General features: G+C 41.7%; 1 protein-coding gene across 1 annotated transcript in view; it reads left to right on the forward strand.

The window, feature by feature from the left end:
* Nucleotides 1–2,416: 2,416 nt before the first annotated feature.
* SLC17A6 (solute carrier family 17 member 6) overlaps nucleotides 2,417–23,822 on the forward strand; it is a 33,572-nt gene continuing 12,166 nt past the window's right edge. Inside the window, exons 1-3 of the mRNA XM_009461400.2 lie at nucleotides 2,417–3,117; nucleotides 6,031–6,283; nucleotides 7,401–7,519. Of these exons, the coding sequence (XP_009459675.1) occupies nucleotides 3,032–3,117; nucleotides 6,031–6,283; nucleotides 7,401–7,519 (458 nt within the window). The 5' untranslated portion in view covers nucleotides 2,417–3,031. The remainder of the gene's footprint in view (nucleotides 3,118–6,030; nucleotides 6,284–7,400; nucleotides 7,520–23,822) is intronic.

The following is a 23,822-nucleotide window of genomic DNA, read 5'->3' on the forward strand; positions in this document are numbered from 1 at the left end:
TAGAGCTTTTTCAGAACTGCATTTTTTACTGGGTGACTTTTGACTGAATCTCTTTCCTTCTGGTCAATATGTGAACATTTAGCAGTGATATCTGGACTAAAATTTTCTTCATAACTTCCTATTTCACCTGCCACCGACACCAGTGGAAAGAACTCACAGTGGTTTCACTGGAGTTTGAATGAGGCCTTTTGTGAGAAGAGTCTGTGTGTGACAGGTATTCATTATAGAAATAATTATTGATAACGATTTTGATAAAATACATTAATACTATGTGTTGTTTCTTCTAGAAATGGCTTATCCTACCAAGGTTAAATAACTAACATATAAAGTTAAAAAAGCTGACAAGTCTGTACCTATTTTATAAAACTAATGACATTAGCTTTCTACTTCTTTTATTAGTACCTCATGTGAAACCAAAACAGCTGAACTTGATCAGGATGGGACTCAGTAAGATACGGGTATAACACGTGGTAGACATAACATTTCTACTTCAGATGGCTACAGCAGCAGCCTAGTCACTATAGCAGTTTACTATACCAGGGTTGTTTGCTATTTTGCATATTTTATCCGATTCAGCACTAACTAATTCTTCTCTAGTAAGAGTCTATACCCAGGAATGTGTCATCTGGCCTTGAAATTCATTTTTGTGTGATATGATAAATTATTCATCTTTCCCAAGTCAGTCATCATTTACTTATTAAATGCTATTATTTTACGAATACTTATTGCTGCTGCTTAGTACCCATAGGATCAAAAACATGCCAGTGCTGAGCGGTCTAAAAAACGGGCCGGAACTCCTCGTACGTAGTGTGCAAATAAACCAAGCACCCTTGCCCCGCAGACCTTACTGTCTCAAATTTCAGCTCAGAAAAGGGCTCGGTACTTTTCTGAAATGCTTGTGTTATGGAATCCGGTCCCATTTCCTCCCTGCTAAACAATTTCCTCTTCCTGCTGCCCCTCAGAGGAATCTATTACTCCAGGTTTCCTCTGAGCATCTGCAATGGCACAGTGGAGCCATGAAACACTGGAAGACTTGCTTATATAACTGTGCGGCTTTGCGTGTACTGGGAAAAATCCTTTCGGCAGCGTACCGGTAGTGAAGATGCTGCACTGAAACCTATGCTGAAAGCCACATTCAGTACCTACCATGATTTAGAAATCAGCTCTGTGTTATGATGCTAATTAGCAACATTTCAATTACATATAGATTTAATTTATTTTCTACTCTAGTACTTTGTAGATCTTCTACAACTTTGAAAGGAAATACTGAATTCTACATGGATTAGTCTTTATGGGAATTTCAATATTAAAATAATTGGTCTTTCTTGCATAAACGTGCTTTGCTGCTGTAAAACTTCATTAACCCTCCACCAGAGGGCAACATCAGAAAAAAATGTTTATATAAATCCAAAGAGCACTGGCTTTTAGGATATTGCAGCTCCAATGCACGTTTTCCTCAGGGAATCTTACTTTTAAAATACATTTTGTTTCCATTTTTTCACCAACTAGGCAAGTGAAGGGGCTTAATAATTTTAGAAGGATTTGTTCAGAGCACAATTAATACACTATTTTTTAAAATTAACAGATCTACGGAAACTTTAAGACTAACATGAAGCCTAAGAGAAACAGAACGGTTATGACTTAGAAACAAACACTATGTTTTGCATCTTCAGTCTACTTCAAAGTAGTTACAGTCGGAAAATTAGTACTAGATTCTGGAAAGAAAAATAATTCTGTCCGGAATGTGCCCGGCTCATTGCGGTGCTGTAAGTCCCACAAATCAAGTGTAAATGTTACGCTGGCCTGCTCAGAGGCATGAAAGCAGAGGACACAAAAGAGATGGAAAATATTAAATGTGTAAGAGAAAGTAGTCACTAATGGATGCCTAATACGATATAAAATAAGCTGTGCGAGTAAATATGGGTATAGAGATAAATATACCTTTAGAATAGACGTTATCTATTTATAGCAAGAGCAGTGTTATTTGCAGTTAATGCCCTCTTTCCTCCGAAGTGCGACCGCCTGCAGGAAGGCCATGTCCTTTCTCCGCCCGACCAGCACAAACGGATCAGTGACACTCGCCCCGACGTGCGGCAAACCCCGCGGCGCGGCGCTGGCCCCGGCCCCGAAGGGGCGGGGGCGGCGATGGTCCCCCAGGAGGCCCCGCTTGCGCGGCCCCGTTCCCCGCGGCGGCGGGAGGAGGCGAGGGCGCGGCTCCCCGTGGGCTGCGGAGCGCGGTCCGCCCCCGCGGCGCGGCGTGGGCGCGGTGCTGCCCGCGGCGCTGCAGGGGGCGCGGCGCTGTCCGCGGTGCTGAAGGGCCGCGGCGCTGCCCGCGGTGCTGGAAGGGGGCGAGGTGCCCTCAGGCTGCCGCTCGCCGCCGCCGCCGCCGCCTCGGGGCGCGACCTGCGCGGCCGCGCTGGGAGCAGCGCTGCGCGGGTGGGCGGGCGCGGGCAGCGCGGACACGCCGGGGCTCCTCGCCGTCCGAGGGATTTAGCCAGCGGCTCCGGGGCGCGGGGTGCTTCGCAGCTGTCTGCCTACGGCGGCGAATCGCACCCCTCCCCCGCCAGCTCTACAGCCGGGGACACCGCCAGCGCCAAACCGAGATTGCTCTGAAACGCTCCCGCAAAGGGATCTCCGTCCCCTCCCAGCCGGGCATGGCACTGCCTCCACCCGCCACCACTGCACCCTGCAAGGCCGAGAAGACTTTCTGACCGTGCCTGGCAACTCGGCGCTGCCGGGAAAGCCGGGGGCTGCCTGCAGCGCTCTCCGACGCCCCGCTCGCCGCCGCACACAGGCGCGCTCCCTCGCCCTCGCCCTCTCCCCCCCCGGCTCCGCACGCCGTCTCTCCCTCTCCCTCTCTCACACACACACGGGCGCGCACGCTTCCTCTCACTCTCCCTTCGCCCGGAGGTGCACTGATAGCCATTTAATGAGGGGGGAAAGTTAAGAGATTAAACCAATATGAACCATCGTTGCTCGTAGCGGTGCCCTATCCAGAGCAGAGCAGAATCCAGCGAGCACCCCTGCAGGAATGGAGTCGGTAAAACAAAGGATTTTGACCCCTGGCAAGGAGGGATTGAAGAATTTTGCTGGAAAATCGCTTGGTCAACTCTACAGGTAAGACTGAGATCTCTTACAGGGCTCTACTTCCTAGGAATAATTGGAAGCTTTTCTTAACCGCCAGCTGCTGAAGGAGGGCGAATGCTTTGGGGAGGTTAGTGGCGGAGGGGCTGGGAGCTGTTGAGATACTGCTGATATAATCTGGATCCTAGAAACTAGTGCTGAAGCTTCTCAATATGGCACCCTCCTAACTTCTCTATCTGATTCGCAGACGATGTCAGTAAATATGTAGCGAAAGATTACCCCATCTTTCTCCCACAAAACCAGGATCCCATCTTGAAATCATAATCAGGAGAGAGAAGCTCCCTGTATTTTTGTTCCGTGTTAATTTTGCAATGCAGTCACGGGATCTTTCCCCCTGCCCTTACCAATCATTAAAAAATAATAATAATAATCTTTCCTGGTTTCGATTAGTCTTGTCCCTTGTGTAATTCATCGTCATAGGAAGATAAACATGGAGATGTATAAATAATTGATACCCGAACGATTTTTTTTTTCTCCTGAAGCTGAAACACATACAGGGATGTGTTTAATTATTTATCCGTCTGCCTTGAGAAGCATCCACTTGTCTTATAAGTAATACACAACTGCAATTGCTAAACTCAAAAGCATCACTCAACAGTATGTTTCTGTGTGTACAGAACATTTGTACCGTCTTCGAGCCCTGCACAGCCAGAAAAAGAAGCCCAAATTCTCGCATACCTAAAAAGTGTATGCGCTCAAGTTGACACACCGTGCTCCATCCGATCTGGCGACTTTAGTGACCTCCAGGACGTTTGAGAATAACCTGTGAAATTCCAATGTATTTTCGATTGTCCCCTCTGCTAGAAATTACCCCGAAGGTGGTTTTGGTTTTGTTTTTCGAATTACAGATTAAAGGTAACTGCGGATTTATCTGCCTAGGGTAGGTCACGTAAAAGTCTTTTTTCCATACCTATGCGGCAGTGTTGGGCACCGGCACAAGGCTGTTCCACAGCATGAGTCACAACTTCTGCTGCCATTTTCAGGAAAGGGGACATATCAGTGAAGTGATAAAGACAAAATTAAGTTTTCCATTTTAGTAGGAAGGGTACAATTTTGAAAAGCCAAAAGCAAAACCAAAGCCATCAACAACGCAGTGAATATCCTATAGTTTTTGGTCATATTTAAGTCATTTTCAATGGTCAGAAAAAGAAAAAGAAATACTGATAATCCAGAATAACTGCTTAAAATACAATTAAGGAAACAGACCTCTTTCTCGCCCTAAAAGTCTCTACAACATATAAATAAAACGGTCGTGTCTACTGCTTTCTATGTAGTCACACAGCGAGTAATGGAGAAACGGTGTTTGTCTTTTCCAGCAAAACTCCGTTTGAGCTCCCCCTTCATTAACAAATGCGCGATTTACTGATCTTTTTCAACGCACGGGACTGAAATATTTGGTTTCCGATTCTTAGGATTAAAATAGTCCCCCCGTCCCTAATACCTCAGTGTCTTTCCGAGGACAAGAAGCCCATTCAGGGAGAAGACACTTCCACACCATTTTTTATTCACACGAACGAATTTTGGACATAAACCCACCGTGGTTTATTTTATTCACAACTTTAAGATATTTCTTAATGCTGCGGTCTTCAGGCATGGAAATAATTCTCCCAGCAAAGAAAAATCGGGAGGATTTCAACCGAGTATCTATTGGAGAAAATCCCTGCATTTGGAGAAAATACTGGAGAAAACCCCTGTGTTTTCTCCAAAGCACGGAGAACCTTTTGAGCCTTATTCTGCTAATTGGTACTGCCCCATTAGCCGGATGAGTTAACCTCAAAGAGGTGCTCCTCCGAGGAGAATTTCTGACGTGAGAAAACGCTCCTAGAGCAGGGGTGAGGGCGGCGGTGGGAGAGCCCAGAGTGTCGGGAAACCGTCAGGGAGGCGCTCCTCAGGAGCTGGAGCCGGGCTGGAAGCCGTCAGGTTTTCTGACTTTTAAATACCTCAGTGACTACAAAAGAAGATTAAGAGATTCCGCATGGGACACTTGTGCGATAAACCCGATCTTTCTAACTACCGACACGGCATTTTTAAAGCTTTTGCACCAAAGAAGAAATAAAATGAAATGTTCTAAGTCACCTTTCGTGGATGGCAGGGGGTTTTTTTCGGTAGTTTTCTGTTGATTCGAAATAGCTGCAAATAACCGTTCCCCTTCAGATTCCTGCACATTGTTTTCTAGGAGGTGGGATTCTCACGTAAAAACAAGGGAGTGGGGGCAATGAGATCGATCTGGGAAGGTTAAACCTGCTAAGCGATCACACGTTCACAACGGGTAGCTGATCAGATGCGATCTTTTGGAGACTCCTCCGGAGATGCCAGTTCTCTAAAGACGGTCATGTTTTCTTCCACTGCATGTGACAGCCATTTTGCAAATCTAAAATAAGTAGCAATATCGCTCCTCCTCCCTTTTTGTTAATATTTCTTTTGTTCCCAGACCCGAAGCGAGGTGCACACCAAGATCACCCCCCTTGGTGTTTCTAATAGAGCAAGGAGGGAATAAAACCTTCTCCAAAAGGCTGTTTCGGTTTCCATACTATGCCTCTTGGGCTGCCCAACATGGCGCCTCTGCAGTGGCTACAGATGATGTCTTCTTAATGCGTCCTACATATTTAAGCAGAAGTCATTAATGATAGATGAGCAATTCTCAGCTAGAGCTCCTCCCTGGGCTTCTGCGGCGGGGTGGCGGGGGGAGTTGGGGATGACTAATCGTGACTCCCACAGGTCATTGCTAAAGAACAGCTGAAGGTGACTGGAAAACAAGGAATAAATCCTCAAATCAATCCAAGCCGAGCCAAAGGGGCGGGGGGAGCGGTGAACTTAAGCCTTCAGCTTCCCGAAGTGGCTGAGCGTTCAGGCAGGGGCTTGACTTTCCCTTCTTGTGTCGGGCAGAGTCCTAGAGAAGAGGCAGAAGCCCGGGGACACCATCGAGCTGACGGAAGATGGAAAGCCCATGGAAGTGCCCGAGAAGAAAGCCCCGCTGTGCGACTGTACCTGCTTCGGGCTGCCCCGGAGGTACATCATTGCCATCATGAGCGGACTGGGATTCTGCATTTCCTTCGGGATCCGATGTAACTTGGGAGTGGCCATCGTGGATATGGTCAATAACAGCACTATACACCGAGGAGGAAAAATTATTAAAGAGGTGGGAACCCTTCCCTCGTAAATCCCATGTCCTCCCAGTACAACTCCCAGCTCAAGCCCCCTAGAGCAGGCGAGAGGGGCTCCGCCGGGTCGGCGGCATCTCCCCCCGCTGCAGCCCGCCGTGCTCCCGGCCCCGCCGCCGGCGCCCCCCGCCCTGCCCGGCCCCGCCGCCGCGCTTCGGAGCACGGAAACCCCCTTCTTGAAGGAGAAACAATTCCTACCGATTTTCCCTTTTCCGTTCCCAGCCCAAAGCCATTTTGCGGTATTAATTTGCGGGCAGATTTTTTTTTCCCTTTTGCACACAACCTTTTAAAACGCAAAATAAATGTAAGGGATGGGGGAAGGAAGGCGTCGAATAAGCGACTGCCAGGGGATGCTCCGCGCTGAAACGGAGACGGGGAGGTTGTGCAGTAATGTTTGAAAACACCAGGGTGAAAGAATTTGCGCTGATAAAAGGCGCTAAATGATAAGACCCGTTTTAAAGCGACTTAGAGCGCAGTGAGAAAGAGGTGAATGCTAAATACAGATGAGTGTTAAATATACAAGTCCGGAGACAAACCAACCCCTATAGCTCACTCCCTGCCCAGGCGAGAGGTAGGTGCTTACAGGGCAGGAGGGCACCGACGCCTCCGCCCCCGCCCGCGCAGGGCTGGGTTTGCCAGGCCGGCAGGCACGGCCCCGGGGCGGTGCGGCAGAGCCCGCCGCTCCCCCGGCCCCGGCTCCGGCCCCACTGCCCCGGCCCCAGCCCCCCGGCCCCGGCCCCGGCCGAGCGGCTCAGGGTAGAAGGGGGTCTGGTCACTCATGAGCGACCCTCGTGTCCCAGAGAGGCGCGGAGGGTGCTATTTTTATTGCTATTATCGAGTTCGGTTTGCTGCTTATTTATCTGGCGGGCAGCTGGGGTATTGGCTGTGGTGGGCTCAGGCAGAGCGAGCAGTTTGGGGGGCCCGGCGCCCCGCGTCCTTGTCCCTGTGCCCCGGCCGCCGAGTGCCACCGCCGGCGCTAGAAACCCCCCCTCGACTGCCCGGTATGAAGTTACTGCGGGGAATGCTTTAATCTGGCACGATTACAGCCTTCCTCTTCTCTTTCTCTCCTTCTCTCCCGGTCCCTTGCATTGGAAGAAAGCGAAGTTTAATTGGGATCCTGAAACAGTTGGCATGATCCACGGCTCTTTTTTCTGGGGATACATAATCACCCAGATCCCCGGCGGGTATATCTCGTCCCGGCTGGCAGCTAACAGGTAACGACGGCCTAAAGAGCCCCGGGGTCCTGGACGGGGCCGAGCGGGGGGCGGCCGGGGAGCGCGGGGCGGCGGCGGGGGGCCCCCCCGCCCCGGGTCCCTGCAGCAGCCGCCCCCGCTTCAAAGGCAGGCGCGTTAAAACCGGGAAGGGTCACTTGCATGACGTCTGGAACCGCGGATGGGATGACGCAGTGGTCACCTATCTTCAAGCTACCTGCTGGTTTTGCGGGGGCTATCTCGCGTTGGTTTCTTTTTTTTCCCTTAAAAAGTCATTTAAGGAGGTTGTGCAATGATATTCAAACAACCTGTATTCAGAGGCAAATTCAAAGAGTCGTTATTTCATCAAAGCTTGAGAGAGGTTTTTTTTTTTTCCGTGATTGAATGAAAGAATTTTATGATTTTCGTTTTCGTGAAAACCATCAGCAGGAATTTTCCATTAACGCACAAATGAATTTAGAATGGTCGAAAAACATGTTTCAATGAGACTTCCACAATGAAAAGAAAGTGCAGATGGTGCGGGGACTTAAGGACTCGTTTCTATGGTGTCTGGCAATTTTTCAAGCACCCAGGGTGCGATTCTACCTGTTAATTAGATCCACTGAGTATTCAAGACACATGAGGCTTTCACATCCATGCTTAATGCCATAGGCTCATCGTTTGCAGAAGTAGCGAAGGTCCTAGTGCCACTCTTCAAAACAATAACAAACTAGGTGTAAAGGGATACTAAAATCAGCAATATATACCTTTAACTCTTCTCAGGAGTGGGCAACACCAAAGGTAGGCCTGGACGGGCAGGGAGGCTTTGCCTGGCGAGCAAGCTTACTTGTGTTTGTTTGAGAAAGAGGGGGAGGAGAGAGGGAAGCTACCGCAAAAATGCTCTCTCCAAGGTAAATACATTTTAGACAGAGACCTACATTAAAAATAATGAGTATTTACTAATGGACAGATGCTCTGTAACCGACATAACCCCAATATCCCTCCTTTTAAAGCAAATAAAACAAAATACAGCATTTATTAAACCGGGGCATCCATTGCCTGTCTGTTTACAAGTGCCATCTTTCTGATAATGGTTCAGCAATGTAAAAGGCTATTTCAAACAACAATTAACAGCCAGTTAAAGGGTTCTTTTCCTTTTCTTCCTCCTTCGAGCATTTTTGCATCTTTACAGTCTGTAACTCCTCAGGATTAACTGGAGTTTTGCTCGAGTAAAGAGTGCAGAATTTCACTCAGAGAATCAAAAATCTGTCTTCGTTCACTGGAGCAAGACCAGTGAAGTCATTTGAAGCAATCCAGATTTAAAGCGGCGCAACTACAAAGATTTGCAAGACAATGGCAGGGACATTCCCAGGAAAACTCAGTAGTAGAAACACACAACCTGGCATATGTGAATCAAATTTCCCTCCTCTTCACAAACATTTACATTTACAACAGTAAATGAAGACTAATTCCAGTTATTAACCTGGGTGTATTTTAACTCAGCAATTTTCACAGATTAGTGGTTAGTTATTACTATTGTGGAAGCCTCTGAGACAACGCCAACACAAGGCTAATGACTATGTAAATCACAGATTTAATTAAGGAACTAGCTAGGACATACCTGCCAGTAACTGCAAATAGTAAAATACGGATAGTGGCTGTGATTTGTAATTAGTTTGTAGGTAAAAATGGCAGAGAATAGAGTGCTGAGTGGTTAGATGTAGTGGTTGGATAATAGGGTGTTGAGGAGGTGAAAATACAAGTTAGCTCCTGCATGCTACAAAGAGATTTTGACATTTACACGTTCAACTTGCAATGAGCAGGATGACCGTAGGGTAAATGGGCGCCCAAAATAGGGTGCAAGCCTTGATGTCCACACCCTTTCCAAGAAACTGCATGAGAAACAGTGAGACAAGCGAGTACGCAGGCCTGCAGCACCAATAGAATATGAGCTACTATAAAAGTCTCTGCTGATTTACGTGTCTCGTGCTACAGCCACAACTGGTCCCTTCACACTGTGGTGGATGACAGCCAAGTAACTTTTTTTTTTTTACAAACCTCACTGAATATCTTTGTGACATCAATGGTTTCCTTTGCATTCAGAACAAGTCTAAATTTATACAGACAAAAGAAGTTCAGATGTGCTCTACATAAAAAATAATAGATTCTAGAATAGCATCACCAGATTCAAGACGATCTGTGAGAAACTCAGTCTTGAGCTCAAGAAAAAGGGAGATTTTCAAGAGATTCATTCTCTGGAAGGGAAGGAGATAATGATTACATGGAAAAGATAACATGGATGGAAAACTGACTCCAAGATGCTAAGGGGAAGGAAATTGGGAGGAAGGTTAAGGTGTGCTTTGTGAGCTTAATTTGTTATTGACAGGGAGTTGCTGAGTGTACGGCACTGAGTTTGCTTGACATTACGCTTCGGTCTAGCAACCAATTATAGAGATTGGGTTGACATAATTCGAAAGTTTCTCTAAGGTATAACACATGGAAGAAATGACCTTCCTGTGGTATCAAGAAAACCTTTCTACAAACAATGCATTAATTTCAAGCTAGGCTGAAACCCATTATTTTGATTCTGACCCTGTTTTAAAATGCTTCCTGCCAATCAAGAATTAGCAACCCTGAGCTCTGAACTCTCTCATATATTTTCTTCAACTGAGTCTGTCAATGGATAGCATTTTACTGAGATCCTTTGCTAATTGTAGAACTCAAGGCTGTTGCTGCATAGTTATTCTGTTCTGCCTTGACCCCTGCTCTTATCATGCATAGCTCCCCATTACTTCTGACAGATCAGACTTAGTGATTTACAGATTTACAAGTAGTAAATGGAGTTTCTCAGGAATTTGCACTTGATAGCTTGGGTCTCAATTTATCTCATATTGCATCACTGAGAATTTTCCGTTATAGAGTATTTTGTGCCTAACACTAAGAAAAATGCTTTATTTAAAAGAGGTGTATTTAAGCTGCTGTAGTACCAACAAGGTCAAACAAAACTGTGTTCAAAAATTCCAGAGAACATTGAGGAACAACACATCTCCTGAGCGCTTACCTCTCAGGTGGTCAATAGAAGTTGGGCTAGTATGTTACAAAGGTAGCTCCTGAACGCTATCAACCTCTATTGACTTCTGTAGGAATAGGGTACCTTCAGTACACTGCAAGACAACATAATTTTTCAAAAGACACAGATTGGGCCTGAGGTGCCACCTCATCTGCAATCAGTGAAGCTTTAAACTTGCATCCCATGAGTAGTGTGTGAAAATAAAAAAGGATTCCCTTTTGCTACAAGGCTAGAGACCTCTTCTCCCAGAGGAGGATCTGCCTCTGGAAGGTGCTGGTATGAAACCACTATGCAACCAACCACAGGAGACTGGAGGTACAAAGGAGGCACCATGTGGAGTGCCATGGGTAGGGTTTATTACAGCTATACCTTTTCTCAGGGTGAAGTTCTCAATGAACCATTAACCTGGCCATCGATTAAGCATGACACAATGAGAGCAGAGAGTATTGAGCAGGCTCTAGTAGTTTAGAGAAGGCATTTTGTCACATGGACATCCAGGTTTGCAACTAAGCTAGGTTACTTCTCCTATTTGAACATGCCTAGTTTTACACTAAAAAAAGCGCCCTTCTCCCCAGGCTGCAGTGCACTGGGAGTAGAATTCATGGTCCCTGCAGAGATCTTTATGTAACTATCTTTATCGAGAGAAAATCGGCTATAATTCAGAGCTTTTGAGACTGTAGGGGCAAGAATAGACAAGCAGATTCCAGAGACAAATCCAAAATTATATAGATGTTTATTGGTTATAACCCTTTCTGATCAGTAATAGCAAAGCTTTCTCCCCAAAAACTGAATAAAGAGTGAGATTTTGTTTGAGATTGTTGGGGATTGAATGCTATGTTTTTCACTAAATCACAGTGGGTTTTGACTCGTGTGAGAAAGGTTTTCAAGAGGAAGGAACTGAATTGCTTTTGCATTGTTTAAAAGTATTTTTCCTTGAAAAATACAAGAAAACATGAGAATTCAAGTGTGATGCCCTAATACCATGTATCCACACTGTTTAGTTGGCTGAGCTATTACTCATAATGGCAGTTAATGCCATTTAAAAGCACGTAAAATCTCATTAGAATGCTTTTAAACTACAGGTTTTAATGTCAGCATTACAGAGGCTCCCACCAGAGGGGTTGTCATTATATGACTACGATGCGATGTGAACAGAAAGGGTATGCAATGCTGACAGTCCTCCAACCCCACCTAGTCTTACTTTCTAATTACTCCATGAAAAGAACTTTGGCTAGGGCTGATAAGAATTCATCTAATCTTGACAAATTTTAAAAAACAATCATCATTCTCAGGGACTGAGATCTTATTAGCAGAAAGAAAAAGAAATTTGTAGTTTGGTCATTCTTCAACTCTATCATTCAAAATTGATTTAAATGGAATGCATTTAAATGTCAATGGCCAAGGTGCTTAAATGTTTTGAAACAACGCAATGAATGCAATATTCTGATATGAAATTCAGAAATGTCACTTAATAATTACATTTTTTTGTGGTATCTTAACAACTGTATTATCAACAGATTTTTGCTGTTCTGATGCTTTGAAAACAGTAAACTGGAAATGGCTGCAGTTTTTCTTGATTTTGCACTCCTCCAGAAAGACTTCTATTGTTTAACTAAGCGAGTGAGTTAACAAGCGCTTCAGACCTCAGGTGTACTGTGTCATTCCCAGAACATGCGTATCTCTGCCTGTCTACTGTATAGGGACCCCAGCTTACTTGGGGTATTTGCCTGGGTCATCACGAGGTGTGATGAAACCCCTTCTTTTGTGTTCTGCACAACCAAGTGAGTGCCTGTAATGGGACTAGTGATATTTATCACACTGGGAGACTGATGATTAACTGGCTAGTGTTTATGAACCTTTCAAAGATTTAGATACCATTGTGATACTGCTGAATAGTCCTTAAACAAGATCTACTGTGTTCTTCACATTTCATTAGCAATTTTGGGAATATGTATAAGTGCTGATAAACTTGTGGGTACAAAAAGGACCAGACAATCAGATGATATATTAAATACCATTTGGTAAACTGGGTTCTGTTCAATATATACGACACTCAAGTGAAAAGTAACATCTGGGAGTAGGGAACCACTCTGGAAAGCAGTCGCAATGAGTGGGATCTTAAGCCATGCTGGACTAGAAATCCATCATGAGCTTCCAACATGATGCTCTAATAAGGAAGTCGATGTAATCCTGGGATATTTATTTTTCTGTATGTAGTTCAGTCAGTATATTTAGGTCAATAACACTGACCTTGGATTGTTGCAGGTAATTTGGGTACTTGCATATTATCAAAAAATTAGACATTTATTTAGAGCTTTTTAATTACTTAAAAGATTATAGTATATAATGCCATATAGTGAAAGAAATAGCAAGAACTATGTATTCAGTATATAACAAAGCATACTAGGAGGTAATCGGATTACAAGGTATGCATATAACTCCACTGGTAAAAATTGCTGGGTATAAATGTGTGCTTTAGTCCAATGGAAACATATGACAAGAATCAGTAAATGACAGCCATATAAATGAAAAAAAACATAAATATTAACAATAATGACTAGCCACCATTGGTCCAACCACAGAAATTATATGCTAGATTCTCCTTTGGGTGTTAAATTCCTATATTGGAAGTTATATTTTAGCTATTATGAACAAATGTTTTCAGTACAGGAGTAATGAAGCAAAATATAAAGGACAAATGCCATAGCGAATGTCAGGCTAGATGGCCTTCAAACTAAGCACTTGTTTTGTCTTTAATCTAGAAATATAATAATTTTATTTAAATTAATGTTTCCTATTACACATTCACGCTATTGCAAAGCTGCAGCTGTCTGTGAACAAACTACCTGCTGTGCTGTCACACATAAATGGAAAGGTGTGAAACTGTACTGGTTTTTACCACCTCATCTCAGGATAATTTAAATATTGTTATATTTTAGCTTCGATACACTCTTAAAATTCTTTAAAAAACATGCTGGAAATCTACAATAAACCCCTTGCCCATCAAAAACATTACCAAAATGCTGTGGCAGTGTTTCCTCACTGAGTTCCTAGGTGAACAGTTTAAGCACTTAAAATCGGTAAAGATTCTCTGAAATTAATGGGTCATTGTTAGATTACACAGGATAGGGAATTAAGTCGCAAGTTTGCAGTTATATATTTAAAATAGAAATGCAGGGTTTGACTGTACATGCCAAGTACTCTTTCAAAAATAGATCTGCAATAATCACAGACTTTTTTTGGTGAAACAAAGCTGAGTGACCATTTTAGCTCATTTGTGTATACTCAAACATTAGAACTCTCTTACACAAAGAAAAAGAAACAGCAGAATAGAATGACATTTTTTTAAAAATTAAAGTCACCTTATAATTCTATGATAATGACATATATCTCTCATTACCTGTTAAACAGCAAGTCCTGGCACTATTCATATTAAGAATCATCACTACATAACTATACTAAATTTCTCTACAAGGCAATTATCTCTCATCTATGTTGAACTCTTCATCACTGTCGCATTCTAACCTGAATGAAAATATATAAATCAACCTTTCACTTCAAATTCATCTTTGTTTTCAAAGTGCCATTCATCTTGTCATTAAGGGCTAAATCCTTCTTCCCAGCAAGTAATCCGATAGGATTATTTGCATGAATAAACTGAACGATATTTCAGACAACTGTATGTCAGTGCATCTCATCTCAGAGTCCTAAAGATTTTCACTGAATCTGTGTCATTGGTGTGTCAGTGAAATCAGAATATTTCTCCCTAACTCAGCCTTAATGACAACAAGCATAAAAAATGTAAGGTAGAGTATTGGTTTAGAAATGCAAGCCCAAAGATTTCCTAGAACTTTACATCTTTACATTTTCCTGGTTTAAAGAGAGAAATTATTCACTCTCCTTTAGCAGGTAGACATATTGTGTGTTTTTCTGATTTGTAAACGATGTATAATTCACAGCATGACCAGGGGATTTATGGATGGTTAGACAAGAGCCAACTTCTCAACCTCTGAAGACGTAAACTGACCTTGCACTGTAAGAGATAACCCCGAAGTTGTACTTGCCAACCCCACCTTTCACAGTCGGTTCAAAATCCTGCAGATTAAACTGGGCTCTGATCCCAGGCACTGGTGTTGGGTTTGTCTGCTTCCAGGCAAAGAAGCCAATATTGCACAAAAAAAACGAGACAATTTTGTCACCCTACTGCATTGCAGGGTCTTTTAAGCACCAGTCACTGCAAGAAGGGGACTGGGGAAACATCTACGGGTGGCTGGTACCGCTGCTCCCTCTGCCATATGGCTCAGGCTCCTTCCATTTTTCTGTCATGAATGATGAAGCTGTTTTCACAATTTAATGATGCAACAAGGGATTTGGATGGGGGTTTTGGTTGATAAAAGGGGGCCTCAGATGTGTGACAAAAATTAATAATGTATCCAAGCCCTTATTATACTAGATTAGATGGCGGGAGGTCGGCTTTTACATATTAATGCTTCATGAAGGGCTTATAATAGGATTTAGTATGAAGGGCACACAGACGCATCCCCCTCCTCCCTTGTACACATATGAATGAAAATAACCTGTTTTATCACTTCTTAAAAAAGTCAAATAAAGCTGCTATACTATGGCTTCTGGCCACAGACTGTTGTTAAAGAGGATTGGTTTTAAGCAATTCTCTCATGAAGCATGGTCAACCCAAGACTGGCACTTGGGAATAAGTGTTCCTCTCTAATGTCAAAGGTAGCTTATTCTGTCTGTTTTGCTGGGCAGCTGAGTTCATCAACTACTCTAATATTCATGGCATAATCCCAGCTTTGTTAGCCCTATGCTGTTTTATGCAAATTAAAGGTCCGATTCAGAAAAAAAACACTACCTTCTGTCTATCATTTATGAAGTCATAAACTGTCAGGGTGGGCATTTCACAGGAATATGTCTACAGTAGAGGGGTCAGCAGAGTCATCAGGAAATTAGCCTATACTAGAGAAAAGTTAAAATGATGATATATGTTGCAGAATAGCTAAAGAGTGTCTCCCATACTGGGTTCATTTCCACTTAGTCCATTTCAAATGCATAAACATAAATAGAAGTTGTTCCAAGAAGAGTAAACAGCATGATTACAGACTGAAAAGACAACTAGAGTAAGAGAAATATTATGAGGAGTACTTAGGTTACTCAGGAGATGAATAAGTGACGTGATAGGTACATACTTAATAAATATCAGTATAGGTAATGTAAATATTCCAAATGAGTGGCTACTCACAGTTCACAGTCAAGGAGGTAACCACTGATGGACGGAGGAACAGCTGAAAAAATGAAAAAAATTGTCACACTATATTACCAAGGAAAAACATTCTTTCAGAAGTCAGTAAGAGCACTGTTTATATTTACAGAAATAGGAAGCAAGTAAACCATCATTAATGGTGTTAAATTTTTAGCTTCCAAGCAACCCTCAAGCAAGAACATTATAGGCTAAAATATTATTTTCTCTGTTACTGAGAAGCATCTGTATAACTCTCAGTTCACAAATGTGGACTTTTCAAACTATTTGGATATAGAATGGCAGTGATCCTCAAGACAGTAAATGCAGATAACTACGTTTAGTCTTGATGAGTTACTTCAGGACTAAATATAAAAATTTCAGAATTTGGCCCTGCTTGTTCAGATATAACTAACAAGAGTAGGATTATGTCTGAAATTTGGACTTATTTTTGCATTCCATCCTCCATTGATCCAAATCCTTTGAAACAGGTATCTGTAGAAAATTTGCTACACAGTTTACATAAAATTACACCGGATGTTTTCAGACCAAGCTGATAAAGAAACTTATTATTTATTGGGATTATGTCATCCAGATATGTTAATACTGTCAAATAACTTTGCTCCCAGTTCTCTCCCAGGTCCCAAGCCTCCACGAATCCCTACTGCATGTATGATATCTCGTAACCAGGGTCCCTTTCAGAGGGGAAAAGACTAATCCTCTCTGAAACAAAACCCATGTATGCTTCTGACATAGTTCATTACAGGCACTCTATCCAGCAGGTATCCTTCATCACCTCTACCTGCTTTGATACTTCACCCCAATACGACATGTACACCGGATTTCGTGCAACAAAATGCTGTTTAGGTTGGTTGCGCAAAACCACCAATGTCACAGTCACTTTGCTCTGAAGGAATCTGCATTTGCCCTGAGCAATCCAGATACGATCAGCTGTAACGCGTGGCCCATATGTCAGAAAACACTCCACAAAGCAGTACAGATGTAGCTTTTGAGTCCAACACATGGCAGTTAGCCTCCCAACCAGCTCCACAAAACATTTTAAAGTTAAAAACACAGATGATTTCTTTGATAAGTGTATTATATATCTCTAAATCAACAGAGACAGTTGAATCACAGCCAAAGCCCTGGAACTTGGTAAGGTAATTTGAATGAGATGGTCTTGGTTTGAAACATGATCTGGCAGATTACATATTTAAAGAGCAAGCCATCCCAAAGCTAATGAGCTAGAAGGAATGAGTCAGAGTTTTATCTAGACATATATGGATATAATGAGTTGTAAAATGAAACCGCAGGCTTGAGAGATTCCCCAGCTGAATTCAAACAGGAGACAGAGAGGGTTGGTAGGGTGATCAAATGAATGAAGAATAAAGACGATGAGGTGAAGAGGGCCTGGCTGCTTAGCGATGCAAAAGAAGGAAGATAGGCTTGCTATTGGAGTAAACTGCAGAGATTAAAACTGCTAAAATAAACCAGCATGGGTACGAGATACCTACTGGATGTAGGAAGTAACAAGCTGGAAAGGCCTCCAAAATGAGTAGGGCAAATGCTAATTAATTCTGAGTTGGAACCTGATCTGCTTATGAAAGGATGATGTAATGCACTTGCTGGTAAAAGCAACGGACCAGAATTTAATGACCCAAGAGTCTTTTACATTCAGCATCAATTGCAATGATGCTGTCATCCAACAGTGGCCAAGTTCTTCATAAAATACACACTGACACATCAAAAATAGGTCTGTGAACAGGCAATGGAAGGCGCAGGCTGAAAACTATTTAGGGTCTTGGTTTGACCTGTATGAGTCAGTGGCATTAGCGGGGCTTGGAGAAGGCAGAATGCTAAAGGGACTTTGTGTTACTGATACATGTTGAGTTAGTCTCTGCATGGCATTTCACTCTGGTGCTCGATCCAGTCCTTGTATGGTCCATCTTGCTAAAAGACTTGTGAATATTTTGGGATTTATTAATCTTCAAAGCTGGCAGATCAAACCACAGCAAATTCAGACTGTCAAAATGTTCGTGTTCTGTATCAAAGTCTTAGAAGGCCCTCATCACACCTGATATGGATAGAGACACACTTTCTAAGAAGGGAAGTGCTAACTGGCAGCTAAACCCCTGACGTTTCTATATGTTCAGTCACTGCACAACTCAAAGAAAAACATAAGTTAAAAAGGATGTTCACAAATTGTCATTGCTAGCAACATTTTCAGAAGGAAGGATTCTGAAAAACTGCTGCGTGCCTACAGGCATTCCAGCTAGCTCCTGTCCTGTTTCTCCCTAGACATTATGTTTTGCTCCAAAAATTAAGCATTTAATCCAGCATTCAGCACTGCAGGTCCTCTCAGACAAGAAATTCTTCGGGTTGTATAAAAATATAACATAATCAGTACTATGTTGTGTTGTCAGGCTTTTGCATGAGGAGGTGTGTCAAAGACAAATGATAGTAGGTAGAGTAAAAGATAATAAAATTTAGAAATCTTGAGCTGACAGGGTAGTCTAAAAAGTCACTTTGTGCGATACATGTTGAACTGCTCAGAGCTGCTGCTCCTCTGGGACTCTCCCAAACAAGCACTGTTCAAGAAAGAACACCAAAGGATAGTCAAGACCCAGTTTATTTTTTATATATGTTTGATAAAATAGATCTTTGTTCAACATATTTTAGTGTTTTCTGTAAGGAAAAGAAATGGCAGTAACCAGCTCAGCAGCTTGAATCCAGATGAATTTCATTTTTTTTAATGACAGAATTTTCATCTCATCTTTAAACTAGGTTGGGAAAACTTTGCAAGTTTTCGCTCCTCTTTAGTTTCCACCCTTACCTAACAAAGGACTCTCATCTAAGACTAAGAAAAATGTTTTATCTCTGTTTACAAAGAAAGTATTTGCTCAATACAGATACTTTACCCAATGAAAATAACATCCTCTATAATATGATCAGTATTACTGTAAAATTGTCAAGTGCAGAGGTTGTATGCCCCAGAAAAGAACATGGGCTACATTTTCCATAGGTTCCCGTTTACAGTCAGAATAAATCACCTTACAGTATTTTGATTTAATTTATTGTAGCAGTGTGAAATGCTTTCATACACCCCTCTCCCACGATTCCCTAGAAAACTAACAAAATAATCAACATTTCCTATTCCGTAGATAGGCCTTCCATAAAATTATGATGAGTGGCTTTTTGGAGGTGAAAACTACTCAGTTACAGTCCTGAATGAATTTTATATTGAAGCCTTCGAAAGCTTCTTTAGGTTATCATGAAGGGTGATGTGAAACCTTCTGTGCCTTCATAGTTCTCAGTGTAAATCCATTATAATATCTGCAATCTTTTTTTGTAGTTGTCAGTGAGCAACACTTACTATTCTTTAATTATTTTGGATTTTAATGAAATGGCATTCATAATTCATTGATACAGCATATATTTAAGCATCTTAAACCTACAGTATTTTGTCTTTTAAATAAATACAAAAAATGCTGTTTTGAACATACAGAGTTACTCTTTGATTTTTACTTTTTTTGAAAGATAAACTTTAGTAAGGTGCTTCACATGCTTTGGAACAGACTTCTTATTTCGTTTCCATAACAGTTTCGTTTTCACAAAGTTGGACCATTGGTTCAGAGAATAAAGAGACATAGATAATTGTGGAATTTGTCAACTGTATTTAAAAATGACATAAATAGAAATACACGGGATTCAGACAGCTGAGGAACTGACACCTCCCCATACACATATGAAAGGGGTTTTAGCTTTATAGAGGCATTGTAGCAATTTTCACTCGCAGTCATTGGGGTGAAAGGACGCTTCCAACCAGGACCCCTTACTTTCAGATATCATATGTGTAACCCAGTATGTCACCCATCTGGCTTTCAGCATTTGGCATGCATCTGTGCTCCCACTGTTCTCAGCTCAGTTTTTGAGCTGGCACTTCTTCCAGACGAGTAACAATATCTATAATGCGCTTCCATGCAGAATGCTCATGTAATACGAATTGCCTGGAAAAGGTAGATGAGAATAGTGCTGCACAGATGCAGAGATTAGAAATCCAGAGATGAAAATAAATACATTTCTTTCTCTTTAGTTTGTCCCCAAAGAGAAAAATGAGCCAATTGGCTTGAAACCCAAAAAGATTAATTCCCCCTACAACCTCATTCCATTCTAAGCATTTTTCCTGAATTGTCAGAGCCATTTCCTTCCTCCGCTCCCATCCCAAATGTCTCTTAGTCAAATATGATTTTGCTATTATTACTACTTGTGTTACAGGAGGACTAAGTCACAGCTCATGACCTTCATATAATGCCAATGTCAGTAAAACACTGAGGAGCGATGTTAGATTCTGTCTTTTGGGACTGAGTCTACTGAGTCTACAAATAGAAATAGATAAGCAAAGCGTAATTCTTTGTTTCAGGGCTTATTCTGCTCACTTCTGAGGACCAGGATTTACTTTTTTTCCTCTCCTTGACATACTACTACTGTATTTATTCATCTTCCTCTGTATAGGGTTATTTTCTTCTATAGATAGTTATACAGTTGCTGATTCGGGTCAGAAAGGAATTTTCCCCTAAGTCTAGGGACTGCTGAAGGCATGTCAGGGCATTTTAATTCCCTCCTAATGCCAGGTCCAAGAATGATAGCAATGTCACTGGTCTCTCCTGCTCTGTCTCTTTGGCATACTGTCATTTTCCCAGAGTTTACCTTCAGTCTCTTCATTTGTGCCATGGCATTAAAGTATGTTTTGTGGGGTTTGGAGTGCGCCCAGCGTGAAATGGATGTTCAGGGATACCTCTGAATGAAGATTCAACAGCGCAGCTACATGGAATTCCTAGGCTGGGCTCAGCCCAAAGGGCACCACGCAGCGAGGCTTTGCTGACTCTGTAAGGGAGGTGAACTTTAGTGGTGTTGATGCACAACAGGGCATGGCAGCTTTAAGACTGTGTATTCCCTAAGGGCCACACCTGTCCATTCAGGGTGATATTGGAATATCAAGTGGACAAACAGATACGTGTATAAAGAATGCAGTGGGGTGTGGAAGAGGAATGACTACTCCTAAACACGCTAAAAGTCTTATTTTAAACAAGGAACTGTGTCTGTCTGAGAATGAACATAATCCATCTTCAACTGCAATAAATACAGCTATGGAACCCCACATATCGTCAATTTGCCATGGAAACTTAAGGATCTTAAAGAAAAAGATGGTTTCTAAGCCATGTTTGGAGTTGACATTGCAGCAAAATTGAGCAAATGAGAATTGTTTGAGAAGTAGAAATGAAACTAAAGAGCATAACAGATCATAAAACACTAGCTTAATAAACATAACAAAAAGGCAAGCACAAAAAGAGAACAACGCAATTTTGAAGTTTGATGTGTGGGTCAGTAAAATGCCTTAGGAACTACCAGAATGTTCCATTTCCCAATTAAATATATTAGAATGTGAGTAGCATTCAAATATATTTGGATTTATTGTCGCTGAAAATCATTCTTATTTGATGTAAATGATAATAAGTGTAGTTAGCTGAGATACTTAAAACAATAAAACAGTAAGTTTGGACAAAAAACCAGAACTATATCACAATTCTCTGTTAGGAAGAAGAATTTGGTATTTATGGAGGTGAAATAAATGTAATGAGAAAAGAGCACAAAGGAGAAATACCGATTATATTTAGGGATGTGCATTGAGAGATGCAAAGCAAATGTAGGAGGATGTATTTGCTCTCGACTAAGAGTTGCAGAGGAAACTGGCTCACTAAAATAGGCATGCACGAAATTCATGGTACCACTTTTAATATGCATTCAAGAAAAAGGATAAAAAAGCCATTTCTGACAAGAGTCATAATTTAACTCTAATTTATTCTACCCCTAAATCCATAGATTTTTTCAGGGAAAAATTCATCTGTTTTTGAGAAGGCTGTTCCAATAAAGCATAGTTCCGAGAGAGAACTGACTTACTAGTGACACTGTGGAATTATTTCTTTATCTGCTCCTCGATGTAACTAAATATTCACTGGTACTTGTGTGTCTAAATACAGGCAAGATTTTCATTTGAAAGATGCATGTGTCTGATCATTCCTTAAATTACATTTTCCTTTCTCTTCTAGAAGGAACAGACTCAAAGAAACAGCTTCTCTTTAGTGAACATGAGAACAAAGGCAATTCTGGGAAACACAGCTTTCATTTGTGGCAAACGGAAGCTGATTTCAGATACAGAATTGAAAAACTAGAGTAAATTTCCTTGAAGAAACAGTTACATACCATAACAATTTTGCAAATCTCATCCTTAGAAAGAGATGGCATTTTTTAATATTCTATCTTAGCGTGATTTTAACAGGAATAGTGATTTAGAAAGAGTTGCACTGATTCACACTAGCTAAGAATCTGCTCCAGCAAGACTATGCACAATCACAAAGATAAAACCGTATTGCTGCATTAGGCATTTAGCTAAATATCTATTCAGAAAAGAAACAGGAAAGGCTACGAACCAAACCGTCCTTTCTTCCTGCTTCCAAGCAAATAAGGATTTTCTTGACGAACCTTTAGGACAGTTACAGTCTATTGCTCTTCAAAAATTGCTAACAAACAGGAACATCTAACTTTTTAAAAGAATTTGTAAAAATCACATGTAAAGCTCCTATGAGTCCCAAACTATTCTCATTAATAAATAAAGAAAAAAAGCAAATGAAAACCAAGACACCATTGTGGTTTATGTGAACATATGGGGGGGTATTAAAATGCAAGGAAATGAACTGCACGTACTTTTGGAGTGGAAAATTACACATAAAGAAATTAAGAGTAAAGACAGAATTCAGGCCATAATAGTTCACACAGCGCAACACAAACACATGCACCAGTCAGTCCCAGTAAATGTATTGAACATGATGCCAAACAAAGCCAGAAATGTACTGCACAGTCAGCTAGATCTTGTTTAACATGAGATGGGGATCACAGGGAACACAATGAGGAGACCAGATTTAGAGCTATTTAACAAAGCTTCCTTACCGTGCCAAGAAGCTTTTTTACTGCTGCCCTTTAATATTTGTCAAATAGAAGTGGAGTATACTCAGTTTGCTGTGTAAAGATTCGTATCAGGCTGTAATTCTAAATAGAGAATGTGAAACATAGATGTCTTGGGGAAGAATTTTCATCTTGAAACTTATCGCTGCTTCCTGCTTCTTTAGGCCAAGGTCTGTTTCTCACTAACTTATGGCACTGTACCAATTTCTGAAGAACACATGCTAAGGCTAAAGGTGTCTGTCAAATCAGTTCCACATCAGATACCGTGATGTCATATGTTAAGACATCTCCAGGATTTATCTTAGCATTACATAGTTTTGTATAAAGAAAGCGTCCAGTCGTTGCTACTGGCTTCATCCCTTTGCATAGTTCCACTGAAAGGGGAATGGGGGAAAAAAAAGGATTATTTCTACAATAAAGGAATGAATGAGCATGAAAAAAATGATATAATAATGCTGGAGAAAAAGCTTTCTCCTACAAGGGGCAGATATTAATTGAATCAAATTAAAATTTAGTCAGAGCAGTGGGATTTTGAAAATGAATCCTCACTTCACACATTTATTTAGACCTTGCAATGTGCCTTATTTGAAGCAATTCCTAGGATACTGTTGGGGTCAAAATCAGCACTACTCAATGAGTAGCCTCTGAAAAACCAGCAGAAAGAGTGATCTGCTTTCTATGGATGTGTGTTTCCAGATTGATGAACTCTTGTGTTTAAGAAAATCCCATCTCTGTTTGAAATTCTTCCTGCTGCTTTGGCATTTATAAAAGTGGATTCTCTTCTGCTTTCTAAGTAGTGAATGCATGGTGCCACTTTCTTACAATTAAAGCAGTAACGAGAATCTCTCTTTTACTTGGCCACCTCTTTTAGCAAACCATTTGGAGACCTGATTTCTAATTTCTCTAGAGGGTGGTGAATTCAGTCAAATTTGGTTGAAATAGATGTGATAATTAAAGGAAAGAGTGGGGATTTATAGGGAGAG

This window comes from Nipponia nippon, unplaced genomic scaffold (genome assembly GCF_047370975.1).
Source record: "Nipponia nippon isolate SJK-2023a ecotype South Korea unplaced genomic scaffold, ASM4737097v1 scaffold_10, whole genome shotgun sequence".
Lineage (NCBI taxonomy): Eukaryota > Metazoa > Chordata > Aves > Pelecaniformes > Threskiornithidae > Nipponia > Nipponia nippon.